We start from the raw sequence: 26,134 nt of genomic DNA, 5'->3' as shown, positions 1-26,134 counted from the left end.
GGCACAAATAATTACCATCCGTTCCCGGGCAGCATCGATCATGCACTGTGCAGCTCGTTGCACTTTCAAAGGAGCTCTCCCTTCATCAACATCAAACCCGTCTGAGCGGAAAAACTGCAGTGTCCAAATGATGTTTACACTTGGGCCCTGATGTCTCTACCTAGTGATATGCCCAGTGTAACAGGCATGCTTCTCTCACCAAGGCTGCATGGGCCTTAATGATCCATTGCTTACGGGAAGCCAATAACATTATGTGCCATTTATAGAAAAGCTAAAGTGTCTGGGCTAAAACTGGGTACTTTTTTAAAGGTCAGCTGGTTGGTTATTTGGAGGAAAAAAATAAGCAATTATTTTAGCAATAATTTTTTTGGGCGAGGGGGGTGTAGTTATTGTTGTTGTTGTTGTTGTTGTTTCTTCTTCTTGTTTTCTGGTGTTTTGTTTGTTTGTTTTAACGTCAGATAAATCAAATGCTCTAAGCCACTATTCAAGAAGGATTTTTGATTACATTTATTATGGGGTATATTAGGATAAAAGGAGCCGATTCATATCAAATGTGAATAATTGAGTGACTGAAATGTTACAGATTCAAAATTGGAACTACACTGCCTTGTAATGAATAGGAATTAGCTTGTACCAAAATAATTAACTATATTCGATCTCAAATGTGTTCATTTGAGTAAATAGGTCAGGATGCTCACAACGCCCAATTAAAATAAATAAATAAATAAATAAATACATAATATTTCTCAATTTTAAAAACATTGTGATGTTATGTTTGAAGCATTCATTGTCAGCATAACGGAGGCCTATATTACAGTAACGATTAACAAACGCTGTGTTCTGCTGCGTTGATTTTCTTTATTCGGTGCACCGGCGTGCTTCATGGGGCGTTCACATGAAGCAATCCCTAGTCGAAAACAATGGCTTTTATTGCACCTGTACACTTTCACCTAGCCGTCGAAAGCCCACCTGGCACTCGTCTGTATTTGAACACGTAATGGCGGGAGCGGGAGACCTGCGAATGCTGCGAGACGCGAGAATGCCTAAGCCCGCGACATAAAGGTGTTGCGCGACCTACTCGCTTAATGGCATCCTGACAAACAGCTGCCTGTCCGTGGGCAAATATTTATTCAGTATGGAAATCTGACATCACATGCGTTTATCGCTATATAAACAGCTTATGTAAACACGTTATGGGTGACCCGCCATGCGGCGGCCGGGCTGCGGGGTAGAAGAATGACTTATATTACACGCCTGCACGATGCGAAGCAGCGGAGCACGTGCATGTCGAGCTGCTCCCCTCGGCTGCTGAAGACTGTGGATGGAAACTGGATTTCTAAAGCTCATAGTAACAAACCATATAGCCTGCACTAGCAGTACGTTTAACACTGTTGTGAGAATGAATCTTTACGCATGAATGTGTAAGTAGGCTACTACACGTTAACTGCATTGCGGAAAGAAAAAAAAAAAAAAAACACCAGAAGATAATGTTTGCTTACCTTTTGAAACATCCTTTCAGTCCGTAAGAGGTTTTCCTCTGAGGACTTTCTTTATCTGCTCTAAATGAACAACTGTGTAATCCTGTATCACTTTGAAATGTCAACGTTCTAGTCAATACTTTGTAGATACACCCCCAGGGCCCCTAAAGCTCAAAGCTTCTTAGTAAGCATTTAAGCTTGGTACCCTTTTGCTTTCAGTAAATCTGACTTGAACTGGTCCTGAAAGGTCACACCAGTAGACTCAATTTTCCAAATAGAGTAAGAGTGCATTATCATACTGCAAATTCTGTTATATTTTTATGCTAATTGCTCTGTTTTTGGATGGGAACCTTTTACATATTTGCTGGCATAAAGGTATATTTATATAGTTGCCCCATGAGACCCAGATACCTGCTCGTATCAATGTTTTAAGTACATGTATTGGTTCTGAGGTGTAGGATAGGCCTGTTTCTATATCTATGCACTGTATCCAAGATGGGAATGCCTATTCTATGCATAAACCTCTTCATTGTACACTGAAGCGTAGGATTACAATGGTAACAGATGTTTTTGCTTGCACTACCTGTAGAAGTTGGCAGACTGGTATTCTCTGTATAGTGAATGGGGATGTATGGCACCCTGATCTTATGCGCCGTGTGTCTCAGCTCCTCTACCACACACTCCATCTGTCTCAGCTTTTCTACCCTACACGCTCCGTCTGTCTCAGCTCCTCTACCACACACACACTCCATCGGTCTCAGCTCCTCTGCCACACACGTTCTATCTGTCTCAGCTCCTCTACCACACACGCTCCGTCTGTCTCAGCTCCTCTACCACACACACTCAGTGTGTCTCATCTCCACTACCCCGCACGCTCCGTCCGAGGCAAATGGCCTACAAAGCAAACTCTGCTACTCTAATCCTATGTGTAGTCGGCATTAAAAATTGGATTCAGGGGGATAATATTGGATTAGACCTGCTGGATTTATTTACTTAGTTTTTGTTTTATTTTATTTTATAAATGTAAAAGCTCTATTTATGCAGGATCATAATCTCCAGCAGATGCTAGTAACATATAGATTTTTATTGTAGACTTTCTTTTTCTAATCGGGGTGGTCTTTTATTATGTTTATTGAATTTCACTTTTTTGTTTGTCTGTATCAGAGACAGAGATTCGTCTCCATGATGGCCTTCCATGACCCATATAGGCCCACCTTTTGGCACCTTTGACCTATCTGGCAGCCAGTTGGTCAGCTCAGGGGCTGTGAGCTTTTACACTGATTTCCTATTTCTTCACAGTCAGGAATCAGGTTCATGTCCACAACTGTCACATCACTTTTTTTAACCAAATAATTCAGAGTGCTTTTAGGAAATTACCTCTCCCCAGGAAACAATCTGTAGAGCATATCTGTCCTAAAATAAAATGCAATCCCTGGTACAATCATATCAAGAGATAGGAATTATCCCACCACATCCCCTCACCACCACCACACATGAACATTATTATTATTTTATGAATTGGAAAATAAATGTCCTCCCAGGAAAGAGAAAACGCTTTTAGTTTTTGGTTTAAGTAACAAATATGACAAATATCATCTTACAGATGGCTATACCTTTCTAAGGAAGGGTTTAAAATGTTTTAAGAGGCTCTTTTGTGAAATCCGCTTTGGTCTTCCCATAGTTTAAGCCCCTGTAAGAAGTGCCCTGCTGGTTGTGCTGTGGAGACAGACCCCTGGGTGCCATCCCGCCCTCAGCAGCAGTTGTAGCCGTATTCAGCGAGCTCTTGGGTTACATCTTAATCCCCCTCCCACTAATATGGCTTGTGTCTGCAGCACTGGAATTAGACTGATATGTCCATGTTATCATTCACACTACCTGGATGCATTTATTGCCAAAGAGATGTTGTGATAGGGATGACTCTCCCAAGAAAAAAAAATCTGGTTTTGTTTGTTCTGTTTTTATATCTGTACTTGAATTAAGCATTTACATTAACCATATGTAGATTTTATTTGTTTTGGACAGGCATGTTTGCTTTTAAAGGACACATGGGTTCTTTTTATGGTACTAATTTGATTGTGGAATTTAATTTATTTTGTTAAACAAAATTTTTAAACAAATTATTAAATATTGAACTTTTTTATATACTCATATGCCTGTACTAGGAACTGATATTTTTGTAAATTTGCAGCACCATATACTATATATGTTTTATATATAAATTGGGCATTCTGGCTTTTTTCGCCTGCTGCTGATTCAGTCCTGCTTTGCAGAGTCTCACTAATCCATATGTGCACCATTTAGCAGACTAACTGTGGCACATGTTCCTCTGCCCCAGACCAGAGGCTGACGACCGCCCAGAGGCCAGAGGGGCCAGCTGTCCGTGAGGAACTGGATGCCACAGATTTCGCTCTGGGACCCACCTCCAACCATATGGCACGGATGCATGTCTCAGCTCCAGGGTCAGGAGCACAGCGAGGGATCTGCTTTCAGACGAGGTCCTGGCCGAAAGTGCTGCGGGGTAACACCACTAATCTGTGCTGAAAACCTCAGTGAGCTACTGGATTAAGCGCACGAGGGGGTTTGGGGGGCAGACACAATGGGGAGGGAGGGATCTCCAATACAATACCGTACCCTTATCTGTCTGATGTCAGAAAGTGCCATGCAATGGCACTTTAGAAATTGTGAATACAAATTTTTGCTTTCTGTGTTTGTAAGGAGAAAAGATGAGTACTTACAGTGCAGTGACAAAGCAGGTTTTTGCTCTGTGCCTTGTAGCTTTTCATTTCTTTTAAAATTTTACAATGGTCAGGACAAGGGACACCACCATGTTTTAATGATCTTTACATAAATCAGAAGTTTTTTAAGTCCTTTGATCTTTATGCTTATTAAAGTACAAGCGACACAATGCCAAATCTTCTTAGGTTTCTCTCTCACTATTGAAACATAGCTGGCATCTGACCATGGGCCAAATAAAGAATGAAAAAGTGAAAGTGAAGAAAGAGAAAGAGACCGAGAGATTGCTAGTTGAATAGTATTTCCACCCCAATGGTCAGGCAGGAGGGGTCGTGGAATCTCAGAGTGATTGCAGGTTGAGGTATAGGTCTGCCCAGAGAGCATCAGCTGTGCTCAAAGTGTTCCCTGTGACCTTGTGGTAAGTGCTATCTCTCTCTCTCTCGCTCTCTCTCTCTCTCTCTCTCTCTCTCTCTCTCTCTCTCTCTCTCTCTCTCTCTCTCTCTCATACACACTCATACTCATACACACAGCCATTCTTGAACCTACCTTCTCCCTCCTTGGCTGTGTCCCTTATGTTCTCCAGACTGACAGCAGTCCTGAGACTTTAACCCAGCAGAAAGAGAGACAGAAGCAGGTTATTTTTTTATTATTCACTGCGACCCCACCAGCACTCATCATATTCAGTGTCTGTCTGTCTGCCGTACAATAGAGGTATGCTGGCGCAGTGCGCGAGAAAGAACAAGCTCCTGATGAAAGATTAGCCCTTCTCTGAAAGAAATTCTTGGCTCCTGAGATCAAGATCATTTATCTGCTGGTATCACACTCTGCTTTTCCCCCCTTCCTACCTCTTTCCTCAATGAGGGCGGAGCGGACAGCTCTTTCATCTTGATGACAGTATGGCTAATTGCTCATATGAAACCAGGATGCTTTTCCAAATCCTTCTCTCCACTGGTTTATCAGATATGTTCATTTTTATTTATTCCAACCATACATCTATTAAGTTACCGTTTCACACAACTAAGGATCAAATGCAAACTGACCAAGTGAAATTGTTCGCCTTCATCATACTGCCCAAGAAGCAACTGCAAGCCGACTTGGCAAATAAACGATACTCTGAAATATACATTGTGGAATGAGAATCCTCCATTCCTTGCTGACACAAGCTTGGAATTGTGGGCATGAGCAAGATACAAATCTGCCCTCCAGCAACAGGTGCCAGGATGCATGCCACGATCTGGAAGCCGATCGTGTACAGAGGCAACGGGCCGAGGCAGGGACGCGTTTGTGTCAGATCAATCATGATTGACGAGGCTGCCAGGCGATCTCCACCTCTGAGTAACACCTGAAAAAGTGTACCAAAATCAACCTTCAGCAGCTCTTGTCAAGGGTATGACCAGAGGAAAAATTGCACCGAGGCACTTCTTTGTGATTTGTGTCAAGTCAATAATAGAATGGCTGAAAGAGAGGAAGTAAAGGTAAACCTTAATGTGCCGGACAGGATGCTGGTAATGACTTGTGGTTACACAGATAGGGACTGCTGGTAGTTTCTCTTCTGTCAGTGTCTCACCGGATCCTCTTTCAGCATGTTTTTACAAATATGTTTGTTGGTAAATGTATTTGAATTAGAGACTGTGCATGGAGTATAGGGCAAGTACAATTTTCATTATTATTCATATGTGTAGCGTTAATAGTCCCTACACACTGTACCACAGAACCATTCCAGCAAGGTACATTTTATAAGGCCAACATTCATAAATTGAAAAAGCATACAGAAGCAGGGAATACTAAGGAGAAAAAGATAAACTAAGGATATCTACCCTACCCCCAAGTGACTCAGAGCATATCGCTCACACCATTCCTCTAGCACTTAAGGCTGTGTAAAGCATTCATCAGAGGATTACACTTTCAGTAAAGATAACATAAACATGACATTTAGAATTTCATTCCTCTCCACCAAGATGTGAAAATACAGCATAGATTTGTCTTTGCATTGTGGGTCAAGAATTTTGCAGTCTGTAAAGTGTTTGCCACAGGGCCTCCGTTTTAGAGGAGGACCAAACAGGACAAGGTGATGTGTACAACGCCCCAGAACCCTCTTTCCTCAGTAGAAAAGCCTCTTCGTTCTCATGCCAGAGAAACCATATTGGCCGGACAATTTAAAGACAGATGTCTCCGAGGGAAATGTTTGAAATCCACTCAAACATATTCGGGTACAGTGCAGGATATGTGCACCGTAAACACGTCCAAATCTAGCGCGGACATACATTTTTAGAAATGGGTCGCTCCTGCCACCCTTTGGTCACAATGAATATTGCATCCAGTTGATCTCCGCCCTATTCAAGGGGAACGATTTACTATTCAACAAACGCCGACAAGTGGCCACCCCGCTTTCGCCACGCGACACTTAATTTCTTTAATTATACAGTTTATTAGTTTTAAGCTGACGCGCCCGTCATGGATTGTTGCGTCAAGAACAGCAAACTTCAATCAGACAAAATTTCGATTCCATTAAATAATAACCACTGAAGCAGTTTGAGTTCTTAATGAGGACGCTCGCACAGGGGGCCGTCTCTGTTTTTTGTGTGTGTTTTCTTCTTTAATTGTATGAGAATGCATTTACATTAGGTGGCAAGCTAATTATGGATTAGCGTTCTGTTCTTGCCTCGCAGTGGGGAGAGCCTTAATTGTAGACTGGAGCGTTATTGGAAACGTGTCAACAAAGCCATGGACTACAACATGTACACAAACAGTCGGGGTTTTATCCCAGTCATGTTAACTTGAGTAACCAAGGTAACCAAGACTAGAGGATATATTGTAATGTGAGATGATGGTTTTAATTTTGTCGATACAGGGTGAGAATTTGTGTCTACATCTGTGTACACTTATGTTCTTCTAGTTTAGTACACTGCATACACCAAATAATATATAGGACTGTCAACTCTTGCATTTGAAATACTGACAGAAACCTGTGACGCAAGAGAAAGAGTGCTTCGTTTATATTTCTTCTTTAAAAAAAACACTTCAGCATATTAAATAATCGCTTTTTGCAGTTTTACAGTAAAATATGCACCAGCATATTTTACACGTGTCTGATCTAACATGTCAAAAAGTCACTGTCATATACGACCTTCACCTGAAAAGGTACAATCACTTAATTCCAAAACTCTCCAAACCAATAGTGTCAAACCTTAAGATATATAATATCAGTCTGTATGTTCTCAGTGCCATAACGCTAACTGCGGCTCGAATATCAGCGTAAAACAACCCGTTCCTTTAAATACTGAAATCACTCGAGCGACTGCAGGGTACAGCATGTATGCAACGTGTCTGCTGTCAGTCCGCTGATCGGCATCCACGACAACCTTCTTCCATAATGAAATTGCCTAGAGTTGGTGCTCTGCCATATCGCAGCGCTGTCTCTTAGCAAATGACATATCACAGTGCTGCTTCCAAAAGGCTAATTAGTAACAGTTTGCCCTCTGTAATGGCCCTCTATAGCACTCCGGAGGGCTCAGCCAGCCATTAGACCATATGCATTATGAATCAGAAACGTTACTGTACAAGTCATATACTGGCCTACCACTAATTTTTTGATCTCCCACTGAGAGCAGAGTGTGACTTTCTGATCACAGTGTTTCAGCTGACGAGAGCGGGAATGAAGAATTAATCTCTCTGGTGAGCCGGGCTTTCCTCCGTCTGATGACTTATTCATGAGAACACCTCAGCAGTTCCCGCCGATGTGCGCGCGACATTAAAGGCTTCTCGCGATGCGCGTCCACGCATCTGTTACTGTAGGCCACAGGGAACCTTTCCCTGGCTGTATTGATTGATTAATCAGTCTGCCGATGAGGTAACAAACAGTGACCTTTTGAAGTCTGTGGGGCATTTAACCAAAAACTAGGAAAGTCTGTTTACCACATTGATTATTTAATGAAACATCGAGTCGACGCTTATCACAGCATTTTGTCACACGTCGGCGATCAATAGCCTCTCAATACATTGACCTTCTGTGAGATAAATAAAAAACAGCCGTTTACTGCTCTCATTGACATGAGTCTTTTCTAGGTAGTTATTTAAACAGTGATCTGCTATCAAAGCCATTTTCTGTCACTTTGTATTGATCCACAATATATTAAGAGTACTGAAAGATAAACTTCAGAGTTAAGATGAGAGTAAAGATTATTTGTTGCCTCTGAAGTACCTACAACTTCGAAACCTTTACTTTTTGTTATTTATAGTTACTGGTGTTGTCACGTTTGGCCTCATTATACCCTACGTTTGGGCTAGGCCGCATGGTTAAGTTTTCTAATCAGAACGCAACTAAGCACAGTTTCCTTAACCTTAGCCTGGGTATGTGCTTAAATTATTCAAATTTCAGTTATAGCCAGAGATACAGAGACATATTTATTTCCAGATCCTTGGGAGCCCTAAAGCAGCCCACATCTTGGAACACAAGGTTATCCATGTGGCAGCATGTGTGTATAGAAGACCTCACTTTTCATCATCTGAACTGGATGCACAAGAAAAAGGAAAACAACGTCGTCGATCCATACTTCTATCAGTGGCTGAGCATGAGGGGGGTGGGCTTCTGGAACAGAACCAGCTTTCTCAATGGACATCATCGCTATCCAGACAAATGGGAGATGACACGGAACATAATGCACCAACTAGATCCCACGCAGCGCTCGAGTAATGGGTCGTAAATCCAGGAGCCCGGGAGCAGGGGCTGTCAAAACTCGGCAGTGCACGAACGGCTAATGTTTTTCATCCATTTTCCCTCGCAGCTAAACGTGTCCGTTCAGAGTCGCGCCTGTACGCCATCTCGCAACTGACCCCCCCCCCCCCCACCCCCCTTTTCCCTCTCTACTGTTCCACCCCGCGGTGTAAGTCAGCCAGCCGCGGTAAAAACGTTTGCGTTTTAATTAATCACGGCAGTGCAGCGGCGGTCCACTGCGCCAACCCCCACCCTCCTAAATTCAAATCAATGTTACAACCCCTACCTTCCTGTCAATATTTTCCTAAGTACAAAAAATGCTCGGAGTCATAGCCTGAGTTGACCCAATAATGCACCCAAGGGATGGGGGATTGGTACTACATCAACACAGCAGTGGCTTCACCTCCTTTTTCATGTTTGGCTTCTTTCTAAACCAAGATAGTTTGTAATACGGGACAAGTTTGGGCTTTACGGAATTAATGAAACTGCATATCTACGTTTTATCTACCTGTATTGTTTAATACATTATGACTACTGGTCCTGAGATTGTTCCGCCGCTAAAAGGTCGGAATTTCAATACAGTTTTGACATTTCTGCACGTCTCTATTTGGATGTTTTAAATTCCAGGCTATAATACAAATACGCTACCAATAGACACTAATCCAAATGAAGGCTTGTGAATGTTCACCGCGTATTTTCAAGCAATAAGTGCAGTAGTAATTTCAGCCTCACTGTCATGTAGCCTCTCAGATTTTTTTTTCCCTCAAAGAGGACCTCCCGTAGAGAACATCAATCTTTGGGTAGTCTGTTCAAAGGACAGCTAAAGTTTTCTTAGGCATGCAGCTCTGGGAGAGAACAAAGTAATCTCTCTTGTAGCGAAACTGCCGTGAACATATCCTACGTAGCCTACTTTAAATAATTACATAGGCATGAAGCGCGGGGGGGGGGGGGGGGGGGGGTGCGAGGAATGGAAAGATTGTGTCCAGCCATTTCAAATAACACCCAATTCTAATGAAGAGTAAATTATATTATTAATAAATAATTTAATCAAAGAAAAATATATACGTTTTTATTAGCATAGTTTCCATGTGGTTTTATCAACAGTATAATGAAGAATTTGTTATGTGGATAATTTGCCTTTTTCTAACTCATTAAGTAATTGTGGCGACATGATGTTTGTTCCAGTCAGTCCCACAATAAAATTACACTGCACTCTGACATATTTGCCATCACCATCATTAGGTCTGAACCTATGAGCCATTTACTGGAAAGTAGTGGAACTGATGCAAGTAACAAAAAGCACTGAAGAATACCAGCAAGGACAATACTTTTTGCAGTTAAATTCAGCCATTTCTTTTTATTACCATCTTAGGTCTCCCTTTTTCTGATGCTGAAACTCTACAAGTAACCTGAGACACCACAAATGAACGAGAGGATCAGAAAGTCCTAAAGACGTTGTTTCCAGTGGCTGCTTCCTCTTGTATTGACTGTCCAGTGAGCAGCTGACGGTGATTGATTTTAGCTGGCTTTTCCAGTGAAACGGGATCCGTGCAGAGCACCGTGGGAATGCACCAAGTCCCTGATCAATGGTGTGGGTGCCCCTCCAGTCAGAGAGCATCAGGCCGACATGGTGTCTGAGCCCTTGGAGTGTGCAAACACCCCTCACCCTTTTGGCTTCAGCCACATTCCTCCCACAAAGGTGGAAAACTTGGCCTGTCTGGATAAAACATCCCTCTTTACTGTGTCAGTTTTGGAATGATGACGCATCAGTCAGTGCGTTTGTACTGTGCCATTTAGGTACTGTCCTAAATTCCCTTTTAGATTAAAGAGGAAAAAATGACTGCAATAATCCTTGTAAAATGCAATGTTTTGGTCCAAGCTGCAAAACATGGTTGAATGCTGCCATCTATTGGGAGAGGAAATTCTACAATGTCAGTGCGTTTCCCTGAAATAATCATAACTTTAAAAGCAAGCACACAAATAAATACAAGTAGTACAAGTAGTATACATATGTGTATATTAATGTTGAGATATCCAAGGATTCATCAGAAACATACTGTTTTATAATCTGTGTATAAATTTGAAATGGGGCACAAGGGTAGTGCTGTTTTAGAGTCAAATATATAGTTAATAATACTTTTGGGTGTAAATTCCTTTTTTATCTGTTTTATCAGGTTATAGTTCTCTCTGCACTGTTACACACCAGGCAAAGTCAGTTGCATTTATCTGTTTCTTTATGTCCTTTATTCAACAAAGTCAATAAAAATCCAATTTGATGGAGTGAACAAATTCATATACCCTGAATATAAATGATGACTCTCTAGAATAGTTTTACATTAAGATGAGAAACTTAGTTTTATCTTAAAATTGATTTAGCAGTACAACATCAGAGAGATCATAGAGTCCTTCAGACAAAAGACTGATAATGTTTGTGTGCTTAGGAGGGAGAACAAAGCAATTCATCAAACAGAGTGAATACAAATGTAGATCATTTAGGATCACTGGCATTTTGACAAGATCAGACCACCAAGTTCAGTCCAACCACTAATCACAAGATGCTCTGAGAAGAAACCAAATGCCATAGGCAGCATCTCCTCCTGGAGTCAACATTCATGTCAGTAGGCTGCGCAAGCTAGCAAACATAAACTGGAGTTGGCTGGAGATCAGTGTGTGCAGATTAACATTTCCCAGGACGACGGGAATTGGATAAAGCCACAGTTGCAGTGACATGTCTGTCCCGTGTCTGCCTCTAGCCAAAGCAAAACTGCCTTGGAGTTGAACAGGGGTGGTGAACCCCTCTCCCTGATTCCTGGAGGAGTTTGGTGGTTTGCCTACTCAAGCACATGTGATTCAACTCATCAGTTTATTGCAAGGTATAGAAGATGTCTTAGCATAGGGGAATGAGAGACCTGTACTAGCTTTCTGCTTTCCAGAACTGGAGTTCAGCACCCCTGAAGCTGAAAATATTTTTTTCCATTTCTAAATAGCTACAAATATGTGTTGCTCATCCTGTTGAACTGGAGTTCAGCACCCCTGAAGCTGAAAATATTTTTTTCCATTTCTAAATAGCTACAAATATGTGTTGCTCATCCTGTCGAACTGGAGTTCAGCACCCCTGAAGCTGAAAATATTTTTTTTCCATTTCTAAATAGCTACAAATATGTGTCGCTCATCCTGTCGAATGAAAGTAACTAGCCAAGATGTAATCACTGCTGATTTTTTCTATGGTGCCTATCATTCATAAATCACTTAGCAGTGGGACTCTCCACATCAAAGCTAAAATGCAAATGTTCTCAAGTATTCTTTTTTTGTACAAATGGTAAAGGAAGGCCATTTAGACCCCAAACCTTTGCTTTTTAGTTCATATTACCATATAAGGTACAGCCTTGACACATTGAACATGTGAACACACAAAGAAATTGCATTCAGTTTCTTCAGCGTGTGTACATTTTTGGGCTTAACTGACATGTGCTTTAAACACTTTGTGTTTAAATATGAACTTCTATCAAGGCTAAAGGAAAGATCTAAAATTCTGACTGCTCTAAACCACTGAAATAAATCTGGAGCCATCTGTAAGGGTGCTAAAAAAGTACTTTTTAACACCAGAATGCAGCAAACAATATTTATAAATATGAATATTATTTTAAAAATTCTAGATATTGCAGCTCACATGAGATGAAGAAACAAATTGCTTTATAGTCCTCAAATGAACCAGTTTATGCTCCATAGAGTGGGTCCCCCACATGGAGGGGGGCATGTTTAAAATAGATTTGATACAGAATCTCTGAAACATCCAGGCCACTAGGTGTCACTATAATGGCTGTGTTCATTTAACACAGAAAAAAAGGTCAGCATGAATTTTAAAAGGTGTACAGCCAACACTTTCAAGAAATCTGTCTCAACAAATTCTGATAGGCCTATATTAGGTTGTGCAGAAACTACGCTTTAAATTGATAAATTAATAAACTAGTTGAGTAATTGGGAATGTTGCAAAAAGCCTTCTGTGACTGCACATCAGATGATAAAGTACCAGTGTGCTGCCACGGTTTGTGCTGAAGTGTGAGATACCAAAAATAAATGAAAGAAAGTTTCTGTATAAATGAAAGAAATGTGGTGAAAGGTCTGTTTGGAATACACAACCAAAATTACAGGTGAAAAAATGGATGGAACTTACTTATTGTGGAAATTTAGGAAAATATACCAGTCCTTCTTCCTTTTATACAAGTACGTAGCCTTTTTTCTAAGCAAAGGTTTTCAGTGAGCGTGCGGCGGAAAGTCTTTCAAATAGAAACAGCTGAACATATAGTTCTAAAGATGGCTCAAATTCCATGCAATTCCATTACAACTCACAAGATGTCACTGTTTTACAAAACTTTATTAGCCGATCAAGTGGAGACTTTGCACCTTACATGTTTTATTACCTTAAAAATATTACACTGGCTTGGTTTCTTTAGGTGTGATAGTGACTCCAAGTTCCATCAGACATTCCTCAGTCTGCCAATTTAAAGAATCAGAGACCAACATTTCAAATACAAGTCTGTTATTGCCCTATTAGAAAGTATTTCACTTTGTACAAGGAGTACACAGAGTAACTAGTTCACAGTGCTATCACTTCTTTTTTTTTTTTTTTTTTTTTTTTTTACTGCACTGAGGTGGACAGCAGCTAAATAACATTTAAAGCAAAACTGCTTTGGAGCTACATGGCATTGTAGGAAAAACTACTTTTACTACAATATTTCATGAATCAGTGCAACGTAGCTAAAACCTGTCTATTTGCTGGTAGGTTTGAGATCCAAGTTGGGTGGGTGGAACTGGAATTAAGGGTGTATTGATTGTCTTATCAAAAAATCTAACCTCGACCCATGTCAACTGGCAATCTTCAGGCTAATCTCCAAACTTCCATTTATTTTCAAGATCCTAGAAAAAGCTGTAGCTCAGCAGCTAAGCTCACACCTGAATCATAACCAGATACATGAAGTCTTTCAGTCAGAGTTTAGGCCTCTTTATAGTACGAAGACAGCACTGATTAAAGTAGTTAATGACCTGTTGTTGGCTTCTGACCAGGGTTAGGTCTCTTTGCTTATATTGCTTGACCTGAGTGCATCACTTGACACTACAGATCACAAAGTTTTACTAGACATACTCACAAATGTTGTTGGGATTATGAGAATATCCATTTCCTGGTTTAAATCTTATCTAGCCAGTCACTACCAGTTTGTTAACATAAATGAACACTTCTCAGCATACAACAAGGTTAGCTATGGTGTCCCACAAGGATCTGTTCTAGGGCCTTTGCTTTTTGTCTTTATATATGCTACCTCTAGGTGACATTATACGTAAACAGTGTGCTAGTTTTACTGCTACACTGATGATACTCAGCTGTATGTCTCAGCTAAACCAGAGGACATATATCAGCTTAGTATTATTGGTGAATACATAAAGGACAACAGACACTGGATGTTGAGGAATTTTCTCTCACTGACAAAACAGAGGTGCTTCTATTAGACCCAGAGATATATAGGTCATTGTTCTCTAATTAATGAACCTCAATGGTCTCCAAATCATATCTTCTGTAACAGTTAAAGATCTTGGAGTTATTATGGATTCCAGTCTCTCGTTCGAAGATCATGTAATTAAAATTTGTAGGTCCACCTTTCTCCACCTAATCTTTCCTAATTGCAAAGATTAGGAACATACTCTCCTCACATGATGCAAAAAAATCTAGTCCACGCATTTATCACTTCAGGATTGGCCTACTGTAATGCTTTACTATGCCTAACAAGTGCCTAAACAAGCTCCAGCTATTTCAAAATGCAGCAGCCAGAGTTTTTACTAGAACTAGAAAATTTGATCACATCACTCCTATCTTATCTACTTTACACTGGCCACCAATAAAATTTCATATCGATTATAAAATACTTCTAATGACCTACAAAGCATTGAATGGTCTTGTCCCACAGTAGCTTAGAGAACTCCTAGTGCATTATGACCCACCATGTCTGCTTAGATCAAACATTTCAGGCTCTTTACTAGTACCAAGAATAAGAAAATCTACTGCAGGGCGCAAAGCCTTTTCCTATAAAGCTCCCACACTATGGAAGGTTTTCCTGTAACTGTTCAAGACTCAGACACAGTCTCAATATTTAAGGCTAGGCTAAATACCTAACTGTACAATCAGGCATATTATTAACTTCTTCCCATCTTAGGTAAAGGTGTAGAATTGGGGGTCCATGGGCATTGAGAGCTATGGTAAACTGGGATGTTATGATGCTGTCACTTCACCACTCTTTTGTCACTCAAGTTTGTTGACTGAAAGCGGCAAAGTGCTGATGTTCCAGGGTGCCCTCATGCCTGTGGTTCCTTCTAGCTCCTTTTAGCTATGCTGCCATAGCTAGATCTGCTGGAGTCCATCTTTGCACATTATAGTTTCCTAATTTACATACCCTCATACCTGGACATGCCTAACAATCTATTCTTTCTTTCTGCAGAGGTACACCTACTCCTGATGTCATAATGTTACTGAGCCTCAACCTGTCTCAGCTGCCATAGCTACTCCCACCACCCCTGATATCCCTGCTGTAGCTCACCACAACTCCACCCCAGCCAAATACTTCTCTATTGCCCTTGATGGACGTTCTCGTGTGGGATTGGTTTTGGACACAAACACCACTGGGACTAGACTAGGACTTCTAGAAAATCAGACTAGTCATTAATTGCTTATTTTTAAAATTTATTCTTATTTATTTATTTTTCTCTTAAAACTGTTACTGTTGCAGTGACCATTATCAGCCAGAGGAGGAAAAGTCTTAAATTTAAAGTTTATTAGTGGAAATGTGCCGTTTATCATAAGGCTGATTTAAGCAAATAAGACATTTTAAGGTAATAAACAGGGGATTTCCCAGATTCTAGATTTCAGTGCTAGAGTGATAATATAATGAATACATTATCTTATAAAATACAGCCTAGCATGTATTATAGGCCTAAACCATAAACCGTATTGTACATATTTACCTGATTTGCGTATCTTTTTTTATGAATCCGCACACAGACCTACAGTTTAAAATACAAAGAACTGAAATGTAGCTTGCACGCTGCTGATAAAAGAGTAGAGAGGATTCTTTTGATAAGTGTGTCAGTCAGTGTAAAATCATTTTTGAAATCTTAATATATTTAGGCTGTGTACTTTTATTTGGTGTGCGCGATCTTACACCGTTCAAGTTTCACTTGGCTGAATTTTTATTCTAACCTAAGACTGCACAACTGCGCAGAAACGATAGGCTATGTCAGGCGAGCTTTGTGATGCAGAAGGATATGTGATGGTGGCACGATGTACGTTTAATGTAACCTCGATCTTTTCGTGGTCGTTCCTGAAATCTGAATGAGAGAAGTGAGAACTCGCATTCTTCTGAGGAGAAAATATTTTAAGTGTTACAGTCTGATTCAGTGCGGATTGTTGTCATTATATACCCACGTTAGACCTCGTATCCAATACCAGCATATATTACTGTGGGTTTGTTTGTATATGTAATTCGTAGCGTGTGTGAGGACCTTAAACTCCGTACAGGAGTGTTGGCTGGTTTAGTTTGGCATTCATGTGGAACTGCATTGAGGCATAAGTAGCCAAGTCCTAGACAACTTTACACTCACATTCAATTTTAAACTGTAACGTGGGCTTTAGTTTTGGGTGGCCTTTTGCTTTTTATAATTTTTTTCCCCTTTATATTTTATCGTCTATTTGCTGAGGGGTTTTTTCTTTTATGTGGGCTAATTAGGACTGAAAGCAAGTAAATTGATTTCTCCAATCTGTTCCAAATCTGGAGAGAGAGAGAGAGAGAGAGAGAGAGAGAGAGAGAGAGAGAGAGAGAAACAGAGAAACTTCTAAACTTTCAAACAGCTTTCTGACCGAATAGTTCATATGTTATAACGCTATCATTGCCATAAAGAAGGTTTAACTTCCGTCCAACTGTTGTAGCGAACAGAAGAGGTCGCACATGCACCTCGGTCACAGCGCGTTCAGCTCACCGTACCTCCGGAAGGCTGCAGTGTTGTCTGTCTCGGCCAGATGGAAATTAATTTTATGCTCCTTGCACGTCGGCCGTTCGGAAATTGAACATGTTTTATTTAAGTCCCCTAAGCATAAACACAACAACCGTGGCTTCTAACATTAACTTCGCTTTGTTTTAATGTCTGCTGTCTACTTATAGATATCTTTTCAACAGTAGCCTGCGTCTGAAGGGCCTATTTGGTTGGGAAACGTCACTGCTATGGGGAATATATTAGTAGTAACTAAGAACGTGCAGACGTCTCAGCTGATAAGGTTTTAATTACTGCATGCTGACAGCAAACAAACAGGTTATAGTTTTAGATAATCCACCATCATAACGATCGACATATTTTTATGCACACTCTTTTGATGTACGTTACCTTATTGCTTTAGGCTTCTTTTTTTTAAAGCAAGTTTCCATATTCAAATTACTACCCCAGGGTAACATTGAAACCTTATTACAAAATAGGAAACTAGGTCGTCCAAGCCTGGCTCCACGACAAGTGATCTGATTCTTAAAAATGTGTTGCTGTCCTGTACATTTTTTTTTTGTATCCAACTGGATGCCTTGAGTAAGCTTCAGCACACTATTAATGTAGCCTACTTTTTTTTCTGTTTGTGAAACACCAACTTATGTGACCCGAAGAGAGATGAGTGTGAAATTGAGAGTCAAATAAATCTCCAGCCTCCGAGCTGACGACATACTACATCACCAGTTGGCTCATGAAAATGTGAGTACAACTTATTTGTTTAACCTTCGTGAGTTATTTGGATAATTACAACCCATGACCCCGATCACTTACATTAAGCATTTACCATCGAGTACACTTCAGTGTGAATTAGAGGCTAGAGAAAGTTTGCACTGGATGTCACCTGATTAGGGTTGAAAAAAAAAAAAACTTAGGGAGAAAAACCTCTCTCTCCCCACCCCCAGAGTAAAAGACCGCCCACTACAGCCAGTCGGCCCGAGACCCCTGATACACTTAAAAAGAGGTGGCACACACAGACAAGCATTCATTCAGCACTGCCTCCCTAAGCAGATTACTTTTGCGCTGCTTGTCTCAAATTCTGTTTCACTTTGCCTTGACCATGTTAAGGATGCTAACGCGCCTTCAGCTCCACCCGGGAATGATTTTATTACTGATATGGTTCTGTCATTTCATTGAAGATCAAAAAGTACAAGGTAAGTTCTATTTGTTATTTCTCTGGGGTCTTACTGTCTCTCCTTACAGTTGCCAGTGTATTATGGTCACTTGATACGATTTAGCAACAATCATGGGTTTTAAATGAATTGAACTAAGAGTTTCTTTTAGTTAGGCTATTCAAAAGTTTTGGTTTCATGCTGTCTTGCTTCTGTACTGGTGACAGTGAGACAGGTGCGTCTACCTTGAATGTGTCAAGACATTCCTGAAAAATTATGTTCTGACTTGTTAAGGGTGACTGTAGGCAGTTGGCTAAAAATGAATGCTTAAAGTTTAATGAAATGCAACACTAAATCATTCTAAACGGAATAAATATTTGTCAGTCATAATACAGATATGACTACATCGACACCATACGTGGAATTTGTAACATCAATGTCCTGATCTGCATGAAAATAACGTGAAAGAAGGAGTAGCCTGATGAAGATAAGAGTAATAATTCTGAGTTAGCTCAGGCTTAGACAGTCCTCTGAATGTCCGGTCTCAGCGTAATTCTGCTAATAATTGTGCCACTTATCCGAATGCATGTTCTTTTGAAATACCGGGTAGTAACTGACTTCGACTGGCTATCCAAAATGCAAGTCATTGGACATAATTTAGGAGAAATGGCTATTATTATTTATTTGATGTTCAGGTACTCGTTGATTCCCAACATTTTGCATATCTGTCGTCAGATGACAAAATTCTTTACAGAAAAGTTTGATAAATCTTGTAGGACTGAATGGTTTAATTGGACTGTCTGGCGCATGGTATGCCCGGTGCAGAATACCTAATTTAATAAATAAATGATATTAATTCTCTTTTGGCTCGACCTGCAGTTATCACAAACAGAGCATCTTATCTAAGTTATATGAAGAATAATAATCAAAGGCATATGTATTGATAAAAATGACGTTATTTAATGATTTAGCCTAACAGTCTGGTCCAAGTCTGGTGAAACGTGATGAGCGCAGACAGTTGGCATGGAGCGCTTGAGGAACTGTAGTCTAGACTGCGCGTTGTTTAAATAGGTATGAGTCTGTCAATCCGAGTCGTCTGGCATTACCTTTTCTCAAAAATGAAGTCTTTGCTTACTCAAAATATAATCGGCGACAGGACAGCCATTCACCAGACCGACTGACAACCCAAGAGTTGTCTGGGTTAAGGCATGTAAGTGTAAAACAGTCGCATTACGGTGAGGGGAAAAAATCAGACAAAATCCAGCGGGGGAGGGGGAGCGGGACAGCTCGAGCTAATGCAGGCTGCACGTGTTGTGTCTGGGTCATTGGCTTCAGACTTTAAAGCGACTGTTTTTTTTCCCCCTTTTTTGTTTACAGCTGGTAACTGCTGGCTACAGCAGGGGAAGAACGGAAGATGCCAGGTCCTCTACATGCCAGGAATGAGCCGGGAGGAATGTTGCCGAAGTGGAAGACTCGGAACATCTTGGACTGAGGAGGATGTGCCTAACAGCACACTATTCAGGTGGACGATCTTCAATGGCGGAGCACCAAACTGCATACCTTGTAAAGGTAGAATTGTAATTGTCTTTCTTTAGACTGAAAAATGACTGCCCACCAACTGCACAATGCACAAGAAATTTGTAATATATTGTAGATGGTTTTTGTTTTTAAAAATTTAATTCAACATATTTTATTTTGTTAAATGTAAAACTAATTTTGATTGCCAGTTAATTAGTACAAAAATTGCCTTTGTCTCTGAATACCCCTATGTATTTTAATTTTAGAGACATGTGACAATGTTGACTGTGGCCCTGGAAAGAAATGTAAGATGAACAGGAGGAGCAAGCCACGTTGCGTGTGCGCCCCTGACTGCTCCAACATCACCTGGAAAGGGCCTGTGTGTGGGTCGGACGGAAAAACCTACCGTGACGAGTGCGCCCTCCTGAAGTCGAAGTGCAAAGGACTCCCTGATCTGGAGGTGCAGTACCAAGGCAAATGCAAAAGTAAGATTCCTGTCCTGAAAGACACGTCCACCAGAATTTCCGAATTTCAACGTTCCGGCAGAAATCATAGTCTACAAAACCGCAGACGCATAAATAATGTATCCTTTTCAGATCGTGTTTTTTTTTAATTGATTATGATGTTTGTAATGCCAAGTGATGTGAAATTTGAGAAATTACGCTTGGCGACATCTCAGGTGTCGAGACGGAGACGGCGTGCGGGGAAAGGTGATAGCGAAACGGTAGCCATTAGTGTTTGCCTTTTGTTTTCCACAGAGACCTGTCGCGATGTTCTCTGCCCTGGCAGTTCTACGTGCGTGGTGGACCAGACCAATAACGCTTACTGCGTGACATGCAACCGTGTGTGCCCCGAGGTCTCGTCGCCCGAACAGTACCTATGTGGCAACGATGGCATCGTCTACGCCAGCGCCTGCCATTTAAGGAGAGCCACGTGCCTCCTAGGGAGGTCTATTGGAGTGGCCTATGAAGGCAAATGCATTAGTGAGTGGCCAATCAGAACACAATTCCACATTTGTTGATTCCAGTAGAGTATGACGTTCAGAGAGTAGTTCAAGTTCAGTAAGCTTACTGGATACAGGTTTTTGTGTGCGTGTGTGTGTGCGTGTGGGGGGGGGGGGGGGGGGGGGGCTGCAGTGACTTATTTTCTCCTAATAGTTTATGTACACACGCAACCATGCCAACACTGCAAACAAATTCTGACCTTCCAAACTCCCATGACCATCGTGGCTGTAGTTATTATTTGCAAAAGTCTTGGGTGTCTTAATTGCTTCCTGATGCTGGCCACAACAGTCTGCTTCTTATTACAAAGTTGCCTTCAAACCCTTTGCGCTGCCTCTACCTCCCAGGCCGCTGCTCAACAAAAGGTGCACTTGCCACAAACCCTCGACGCCATGTTTCCATAGTCACACTTTCGGTTTTTGATTTTTTCTTTATTTTTTTTTGCACTGCCATTGCCATCTTCTCCCAAGCCACCGGAAAGGCTCTCATTGTCTGCACTGCCGTTCTGTTACAGAGGCCAAGTCGTGTGATGATATCCAGTGCAGTGCGGGAAAGAAGTGTCTGTGGGATGCGCGGGTGGGCCGCGGGCGGTGTGCGCTCTGCAGCGAGCCGTGCCCCGAGAGCCGCTCGGATGAGACGGTGTGCGCCAGCGACAACGCCTCGTATCCGAGCGCATGCGCCATGAAGCAAGCGGCGTGCTCCAAGGGCGTGCTCCTCGAGGTTAAGCATTCAGGATCTTGCAACTGTAAGTAACACCTAGCAGCAGCAGCAACAACAACAAAAGACAATCCAGTGCTACCCCCACCTCTTCCAGCCACCAGCACCACCCTCCTCTCAGTCTCCGTCACCCCCCCCACCCCCCCGGCATCCTTCCCTTGCGCACGCTCCGTAACCGCTTCGCCTCCCCGTCAGCGCTCTAAGTCACAGAAAGGACTCAAAATCAGAGCTCCCTTTTGCATGTTCTCATGGGCTGACATTTGGTTTTGCATTTTTGGCAAAAAAATAAATAAACAAGGGAAAAAGACTCATAGATGAATACCATGGAAACACACTAAAGAATAGTATGAAAGGCTCAATTTTGGGAGTCATTTGACATACTAATTTACTTCATATAACTAACAGGAACATATGAGCAAATTAACTTTTGCAGCTAAACACATGTAACCTTATACTAATTGAATTTGTCATCGTTCTAGTGACCTATCATTTACCCGTGCAGGCTGCTTTAATGTTTTGAGTTGGGTTTGTTGTTTTTGGTTTTTTTTATCATTTTTTCCTCCATTGTTGTAGTGTTTAATCTAGAGAATCAACAGTATATTTTCGTGTTGCTACAGCTTGTAAATTCCATGGTCACACTGCTAATTTCATGATAATCATGTAAAAGTTGTTGCTGTTTTGTTTTGTTTCATATGGTTTGTTTTATTTTTGCTTTTGGCTGTAACCAATCATTTCAAAATGCACTATGTCTTCATGGCATAAATAGTTCTGCTAATCTGTATGAGGGTCAGCAAACAGTAACAGCCGTGTCCTAAATGAGCATAAGGTGATTGTAACATTGGTGCCGATGACTAAAGAGACATTTTACATGATAGGCCTCCTGTGTAGACAGTGAGGGATTTACACGCCGATACTTCCGTAATCTACCAATAGTTCCGTTACATTCCAGTTCATGGCATCAAAGAATGTCTGGAAAACTAATCTGTGAAAAAAATCTGGAAAAAAAGTACTTTGACGTGTTACCGTGCCTTGTGCAGTAAATAATAATAATAATAAAAATAATAATAATAATTAATAATTCCAAGGGACCAACTTTATGATCACCTGATGGAATAAATGACATTTTACAGCTTGTAGGAAAATCAGGAGGGGTTTGTAGAACACTGCTTTCTCATTTCCTCCTCTGCTGGTAGACGTTTAACATGGTTAAAAGTTTGTGCTTTGCAGATTTCTTGTGAATGTGTTGTCATAGCATCAGAATAGAAGTGTTCGTATGTATTATGAGGGACTGCTTACTTCCTTTTTTGTTGCTCTATCTGTGTATTTTGATTTTTTCCCTAATGTAAATGCTTCTGTAGAAGAATATACCTCAGAACTGTGCCAGCCTGGGGCACAGGACACCAATCCTACCCAATAGCAGCAATTGTTTCTCCGAAATAATGAGTTTAGATGGGAAAGCCAGGAAAACGATCCAATCCTATAGCGCTGGAGCACTTTTTTTGGTCCTCTTTCAGGAATCTGCGAAATTAGACCTGAGCCACTGAACCCTCCAAGCACCCTTCTTATCACCGTACTGACTTCCTTCATTATGTAAAGTTTGTTGCGTAATTTGGGGGGCAGGGGGGGGTCTTGGGTGGCAGAGCATGTTGACGCCTGCCAAATCGCCAAAAACACAAAGCTAGATTGTGGCACTCACAGAAGGCTGAAGGGGGGGGGGGCAGACATTCACTTAGATTCTGTGCTGTTGTGGTCATTATTCATACAACAGCTACCATGTATTCTCCCATATAGCCATTACGGAAGACCAGGAGGAGGACGATGATGATGAAGACCAGGACTACATGGCTTATATCCATTTATCACCAGTACTGGACGGATAAACTGTCATCAACCATTGGAACAGTACTGTGGCAAGGAAACATGTCCACACTGTACAAATATGTATGCTAATTTATTTTTCAGAGAAAAAAGGAAGTATACATATAGTTCAGTCTGATAGATGTTTATTTATACAGTGTTTTTGTTTTATAATTTATACATTTACAATGTCCGAGTTACTATCTGTCATGTTATTTAGTGTTCATTTATTTTGTTGTCCTTTTTTTATTATGAAGAACTATATTTGTCCAAAGAGATGCCGTGTTATTTATTGTGAGGTAAAATGCTACCATGTAAAGTGTAAGTCTTCTGCAAGCTGTAAATTGCATTCCCTATGCTGTATAAATCTGCTTATTGCTATCCATTCTATATCACAGATGTTTATTTCACGCTTATCTGCATGTTGCCTGTGTGTTTATTTATTGGGGAAAAAAACTGTCACTCTTTAATGTACATAATGTTTCTGGTTTTGTTTACTATTCACTAAACTGACCAAAGGGATTTTCTCAATGGTTCTTCAGCATTTCCCTATATGATACAGCATGGTAATGGCTTCAGTATGAGCCATTTCTCAAGATGCAAACCATTTTCTGATTGGTTTTCATGAAATGTCAATTTTTGACATCATTCATTAGCAGTTTCGACATACAGTTATAGTGGGAAAATAAACTTTTTGGGTGATACTTGATTGCCAGAAAATGTTCCATTAACATGTCAATACTGTTTTTGCTAATGTTTTACTCAAAACTTCTTTCTTCAAGCTTACATGGTACGAGATCGAGTATCAGTATCAAGCATCATCACCTTTCCTTTATTTGCATTGATTTCAAAATGCATTTTTATTTTCAGATGTCGTTAAATACAAGATTCAGTTATAAATATATAGTTTTGTATTTTTTTAATGTAAATGTCATGTATATATAAAGTTTGATGGTATTTGTACAGATATGAAGAGTGAAACAATAAATGAATAAAAAAAATCTCTGCAGTCATTTTATCTTGCTTTTGTGAGCCTCATTTTAAGCACTGTGACTGTTAGCTTTGTCCATGGCTAGCACTGGCTTTAATGACAAAAGTATCTTGGTAAACCTGAGTTCAGTCAGTTCTGTACCACTCCAATGACGAATGGGTATTTTTACAGTAGACTGCCTGACCAAAACTCTTAAAGAGAAGCTTTACAGAAAAAAACGAACAGTATTTGCGAAATAAATCTAAAGACTGAAAAATTGTCCTAAATGTCATTATGTAAACTTCAAATTGTAACAGCATTATTACTGAAGCAAGTGAACACACACAAACAACCAGTCTATGTATTGGCTGTTTCAAATTATCAAAAATGAGGACATTTGGATTAAATTCATCAATGGTCTTAACTTGATCCAAGTCTGGGAACGCTTTCTTAATTAAAATACAGCACTTGAGCTATTGCAGTATAAGTTACATAAAAAGGCAGAGTGTGAGAACACAATGTTTTTCCAACAGGTGGCTTTCTCATCTTGTACCTATCTGAGAGCAGCACAAGATAAAAACATACCTACCTGTTCTCAGTCTTTAAAACTTGACATTTACTATGTCCTCCCAACTGAGAAGCATTAAGTCTCCTGAAGCAGAATATACCATGTGCAAAGAAGGGGGGGGGGGGGGGTCCTGACAAAGAGAATGCATTTCTAAGCAAATGAAAAGATCTTGTGGCTCAACCCATTTTGATGAACATGCAGGAGCACAGTGGTGCCTGAAATTTGGTAAACCCAAATTTTCTAGTTATATTTACTTTTAATATTTATAAATATGACCTAAAACATCAGATGTAACTAAATGTAGACAGACAACCCAGTTAAATAAATGAGAAGAAAATATTATACTTGGTCATTTGTTTGAAGAAAATGAGCCAATATTACATATCTGTGAATCACAAAAGGGGTCTGGTGTGACCCCCTTGTACAGCAATAAGTAACTAAACCTTTCCTGTAACTGTTGATCAGTGTTGTACATCAACATCAGGAATATTAGTCCATTCCAAAACAGCTTCAACTCTGGGATATTAGGTTGCCTCAGATGATCTACACTCTTCAGGTCCTTACACAACATTTCTATTAGATTAAGGTCAGGATTTTGACTTGGCTATTCCACAACTTTCAATTTATTCTTCTTTAACCACTCTTTGGTACAATGACTTGTGTGCTAAGAGTCTTTTGCTTGCTGCACATTCTGCTTTCTCTTTGAGATTCAGTCAGATGTCAGACAGATGTTCTGACATTTTTCTTTAGAATTCACTGGTATAATTCAGAATTCATTGTTCCATAAGTGATGGCAAGCCATTCCAGCCCAGATGCAGCAACACAGGCCCAAACTACGATACTACCACCACGTTTCCCAGATGTGATAAGGCTCTAATCCTGGAATGCATTATTTTTCCTTTTGACAAACACAACACTTCTTATTTCAATCAAAATATTCTATTTTGGTTTAATCAGTCCACAGAACACATTGGCTTGACCATTCCATGTGATCTTTAGCAAAATGCAGATAGGCGGAAATGGGGTTTTTTTGGAAAGCAGTGGTTTTCTTTGCAACCTACTATATACATCGTGGTTCATTGTTCACCTGACGGTGGAGTCACGAACATTAGCCAATGTTATAGAGGCCTTTAGTTGTTTAGAAGTTACCCAGGGTTCCTTGGTGACCTTGGGGGCTATTACTTGCTTTGTTGGCCAACCACTCATGGGGAGGATAACAATGGTTTTGTATTTCCTCCATTTGCACACAATCTGTCCGACTGCGGATTGGTGAAGTCCAAACTCCTAAACAGAAGATGAGCCTAAATAACTCCTCTTCTGAGGTCCTCAGAAATCTCCTTCCATTGAGTCATGATACACTTCCACAAATGTGTTGTGATCAGACTTTGATAGA

The 26,134-nt window shown here is 40.6% G+C and overlaps 1 protein-coding gene across 1 annotated transcript; it reads left to right on the top strand.

The window, feature by feature from the left end:
* The first annotated feature begins 17,974 nt into the window (after positions 1–17,974).
* Positions 17,975–24,223, top strand: fsta (follistatin a). The gene is made up of 6 exons (XM_027029665.3): positions 17,975–18,152; positions 19,488–19,679; positions 19,895–20,113; positions 20,387–20,611; positions 21,144–21,374; positions 23,138–24,223. Exons 1-6 carry the CDS (start codon positions 18,059–18,061, stop codon positions 23,224–23,226), a joined length of 1,050 nt encoding a protein of 349 aa, XP_026885466.1. The 5' UTR covers positions 17,975–18,058; the 3' UTR covers positions 23,227–24,223.
* The last annotated feature ends 1,911 nt before the right edge of the window (positions 24,224–26,134 follow it).

This window comes from Electrophorus electricus, chromosome 5 (assembly GCF_041902795.1).
Source record: "Electrophorus electricus isolate QZ-2024a chromosome 5, ASM4190279v1, whole genome shotgun sequence".
Classification (NCBI taxonomy): domain Eukaryota; kingdom Metazoa; phylum Chordata; class Actinopteri; order Gymnotiformes; family Gymnotidae; genus Electrophorus; species Electrophorus electricus.
The sequence above is the reverse complement of the archived record's forward strand: the minus strand, read 5'-3'. Positions and strand labels throughout refer to the sequence as shown.